This window comes from Argentina silus (genome assembly GCF_951799395.1).
Source record: "Argentina silus genome assembly, chromosome: 10".
In the NCBI taxonomy this organism is placed as follows: Eukaryota; Metazoa; Chordata; class Actinopteri; order Argentiniformes; family Argentinidae; genus Argentina; species Argentina silus.
In genome coordinates, this window is record NC_139664.1 from 1808738 (window position 1) to 1812773 (window position 4036).

At 52.2% G+C, this 4036-nt stretch overlaps 1 protein-coding gene across 1 annotated transcript in view; it reads right to left on the minus strand.

Moving 5' to 3' along the window:
* The window catches only part of LOC310810711 (potassium-transporting ATPase alpha chain 1), a gene marked incomplete at its 5' end in the record, with an annotated part of 11179 nt that extends 7484 nt beyond the window's left edge, over positions 1-3695 (minus strand). The window contains 7 exons of the mRNA XM_083678559.1: positions 120-312; positions 584-718; positions 1161-1265; positions 1723-1926; positions 2155-2423; positions 2821-2938; positions 3615-3695. Of these exons, the coding sequence (XP_083534685.1) occupies positions 120-312; positions 584-718; positions 1161-1265; positions 1723-1926; positions 2155-2423; positions 2821-2938; positions 3615-3695 (1105 nt within the window). The remainder of the gene's footprint in view (positions 1-119; positions 313-583; positions 719-1160; positions 1266-1722; positions 1927-2154; positions 2424-2820; positions 2939-3614) is intronic.
* Positions 3696-4036: the final 341 nt, after the last annotated feature.

Consider the following 4036-nt stretch of genomic DNA (forward strand, 5'->3'; position numbering starts at 1 on the left):
CCCTCCTCACCCAGGACTCTCTCCCCCCCCTCCTCACCCAGGACTCTCTCCCCCCCCTCCTCACCCAGGACTCTCCCCCCCCCCTCCTCACCCAGGACACTCTCCCCCCCCCTCCTCACCCAGGACTCTCTCCCCAAGCCCCCCCAGGTCCATGTAGGCGGTCTGGAAGGCCTCGCTCCAGGTCTCGTCCAGCGGGAGCTCCTGTCCTTTGATCAGGATGGTGGAACAACGCTCCAGGATCCTCTCTGGCGCCCCCTTCATCACCAGCAGGTAGCGCAGGTCCAGGGGGTCCTCCAACTCATGGACCGACAGCTGGGGGGGGGGGGGGGAGGGAGGGAGAGAGATATTAATGTATATACTGCAAGTGAAGAGACCTGACCCCCACCCTGACCCCACCCTGACCCCTACCCTGACCCCATCCTGACCCCTACCCTGACCCCACCCTGACCCCTACCCTGACCCCACCCTGACCCCACCCTGACCCCTACCCTGACCCCATCCTGACCCCACCCTGACCCCCACCCTGACCCCACCCTGACCCCTACCCTGACCCCACCCTGACCCCACCCTGACCCCTCCCTACCTGGAACTTGTTGGTGGAGTTGAAGGGGACCTCTACCACCTTGTTGAAGCGTCCTCTGTAGTCCATGATGTTACCAATCGACAGCTCTGTGAACTTCAGAAGAGCTGTCTCCGACGCATCTCCTACCACTATCCTCTAATCACCAGGGATGGAGGGATGGAGGGATGGAGGGAAGAGGAGGGTTAAGAAGGACAGCCATCAAATAAGAGCTGAGAATCTCTACTTTAACCTCATAGTAAATATTGGATTTCAAACAATAAAATTAAGAGAAAAGCCAAGAGAAGAAAACATGCTTCGCTGTCCGATTACTTACGCAGGGGCTGTATGTGGCTGTATTCATGTGTTGTACAGTATATAATATAATAATAATAATAATATTTCATAATACATATAGTATATATGTACTGCAGCTGTTTTAAAGTTGGTATCTCACCGTGGGTTAGGGTTAGGGTTAGGGTTAGGGCTAGGACTGGTATCTCACCCTGGGGATAGGGTTAGGGTTAGGGTTAGGGCTAGGGTTAAGGTTAGGGCAGGGTTAGGGTTAGGGTTAGGGTTAGGGTTAGGGCTGGTATCTCACCCTGGGGATGGGAATGTCGTCCTGGTTGGGTTTGAAGATGGCACGGTTACACAGCCCTGCCACCCGGGCCAGCGCTCGCCACGTCTCTGATGACTGGTCAAAGCTCTGACCTGCAGCCACACAACAGCATTAGGACACACACAGAGCACACAAACAACTATTACAACTATTTCAAACTATTACAACTATTACAACTATTTCAAACTATTACAACTATTAAAGTAATTAAAACTCTTAAAACTATTAAAGTAATTAAAACTCTTAAAACTATTAAAGTAATTACAACTCTTAAAACTATTAAAGTAATTACAACTATTAAAATCATTAAAACTATTTAAACTATTAAAACACACAATGCAACTAAATAATCACACGTGTGTCAACGCCTCAGTTGGAGACACTTTGATTGGCTGATTATTGAATGAGGTAACCAACTGTCTGGCTGGGACAAAATCCTCCACCTTCGAGTATGACATCACCAGTGTCTATCTCTGGGCCTGACCTGACCTGACCTGACCTGACCTGACCTGACCTGACCTGACCTGACCTGACCTGACCTGACCTGACCTGACTGGTCCTCTGTGGTGTCTGCTGCGTGGATCATGTTGTCGAACCAGAGGTGGGCCACGGTCATGCGGTTCTGGGTGAGGGTGCCCGTCTTGTCGGAGCAGATGACGGAGGTGGAGCCCAGGGTCTCCACCGCCTCCAGGTTCTTCACCACACAGTTCTTCCTGGCCAGGCGCTTCGCTGTCAGAGACAGACACACCTGGAAAGACAGACAGACAGACAGGTCAGCCAGCCAGCCAACCAACCAACCAACCAGGTCAGAGACAGACAGACAGACAGACAGACAGGTCAGCCAGCCAGCCAACCAGCCAACTAGGTCAGAGACAGACAGACAGACAGACAGACAGACAGACAGACAGACAGAGAGACACAGCCAGCCAGCCAGCCAGCCAGTCAGCCAGACAGACAGACAGGTCATGTGACTCACGGTAACGGTAGCCAGCAGGCCCTCTGGGACGTAGGCGACCACGATGGCCATGAAGAAGATCATGGCTTCCAGGAAGGCGTACCCGATGAACATGGCCACCACGAAGAAGGTGAAGCCGAAGAAGATGGCCAGCCCTGCGATGATGTCAACAAAGTGCTCTATCTCGATGGCGATGGGCGTCTTCTCGTTGCCCACGCCGGACGCCAAGCTGGCGATGCGCCCGATGATGGTGCGGTCGCCCGTGTTGATGATGATGCCTGTGGCGATGCCTGGGGGGGAGGGGGGAGGAGGGGGAGAGGGGAGGGGGGAGAAGGGAGGAGGGGGAGAGGGGAGGAAGGAGGAGGGAGGAGGGGGAGGAGGGAGGGGAGGAGGGGGAGAGGGGAGAAGGGAGGAGGGCCAGAGGGGAGGGGGGAGGAGGGAGGAGGGGGAGAGGGGGAGGAGGGAGGAGAGGGAGAGGGGAGGGGGGATGGGGGAGAAGGGAGTAGGGGGATTATTATATGTCTCAAATTATATATTTGAGAGTGTGATTTCGTTGTGAGATAGATAGACAGTGTGAGCCTGTGTGTGTGTGTGTGTGTGTGTGTGTGTGTGTGTGTGTGTGTGTGTGTGTGTGTGTGTGTGTATATGTATGTGTGTGTGTATGTGTGTGTGTGTGTGTGTGTGTACCTTCGAGGCAGGTGGTGGAGAAGAAGGCGATGTTCTTGGTCTCCAGCGGGTTCTCGTGGGTGCACTCTGGAGTCTTACTCTGGGGCTCTGACTCCCCCGTTAGGGATGAATTATCCACCTGGGGGGGGGGGGGAGAGAAAGAGATGGGGTGGGAGAGGGGTTTGGGGTCTCTGTCGCCCCCTGGTGTTCAGATGGAACCATGGCAGTAGGAGTGGGGGTCTGTATGGATTAGTCTGGCTGTGTAAGAACATAGAGGTGTGTGTTTAAGGAGTCTTTGACTTGGTGTATCAGGCAGCAGAGCAGGTCCGTCCTCTGGGTCCAGCTGTGTGGTCCGAACCAGAACTTTCCCTCAGCTCTTGTACTGTGTTACCCTCTGATCTGGATGTGGTGCAAACCAGCTCTAAATGGTTGGCCTGATAAGCAGGTCTGCTAACAAAGACCCACATAACATTCAGGACCAACACCAGAGTCTCCTAACAGTCCTAATCTCCTGGTAGCTGGTTATTAATCTCCTGGTAGCTGGTTATTAATCTCCTGGTAGCTGGTTATTAATCTCCTGGTAGCTGGTTATTAATCTCCTAGTAGCTGGTTATTAATCTCCTGGTAGCTGGTTATTAATCTCCTAGTAGCTGGTTATTAATCTCCTGGTAGCTGGTTATTAATCTCCTAGTAGCTGGTCTCCTAGTTTTAATTAATCTCCTAGTAGCACCAAAAAGGTTTGACAAATGTATTACATTGCAATTTGGAGATATATAAATGTAAACATTTCCCCATGTTCCTTCACATTCAATCACTGGGCCTAGATGGTCGGGGAGGAGCCTTTCGCCACCGCAGGGAGGAGCCTTTCGCCACCGCAGGGAGGAGCCTTTCGCCATGTTTCTCTGCTCATTGCATAGAGGAGGTCTATAGAGGAGGTCTATAGAGGAAGTCTATAGAGGGGGTCTATAGAGGAGGTCTATAGAGGAGGAGGTCTATAGAGGAGGAGGTCTATAGAGGAGGAGGTCTATATAGGAGGTTTATAGAGGAGGTCTATAGAGGAAGTCTATAGAGGAGGTCTATAGAGGAGGTCTATAGAGGAGGTTTATAGAGGAGGTCTATAGAGGTCTGTGTGTGTGTGTGTGTGTGTGTGTGTGTGTGTGTGTGTGTGTGTGTGTGTTTGTGTGTGTGTGTGTGTGTGTGTGTGTGTGTGTGTGTGTTGTGTGTGTTGTGTGTGTGT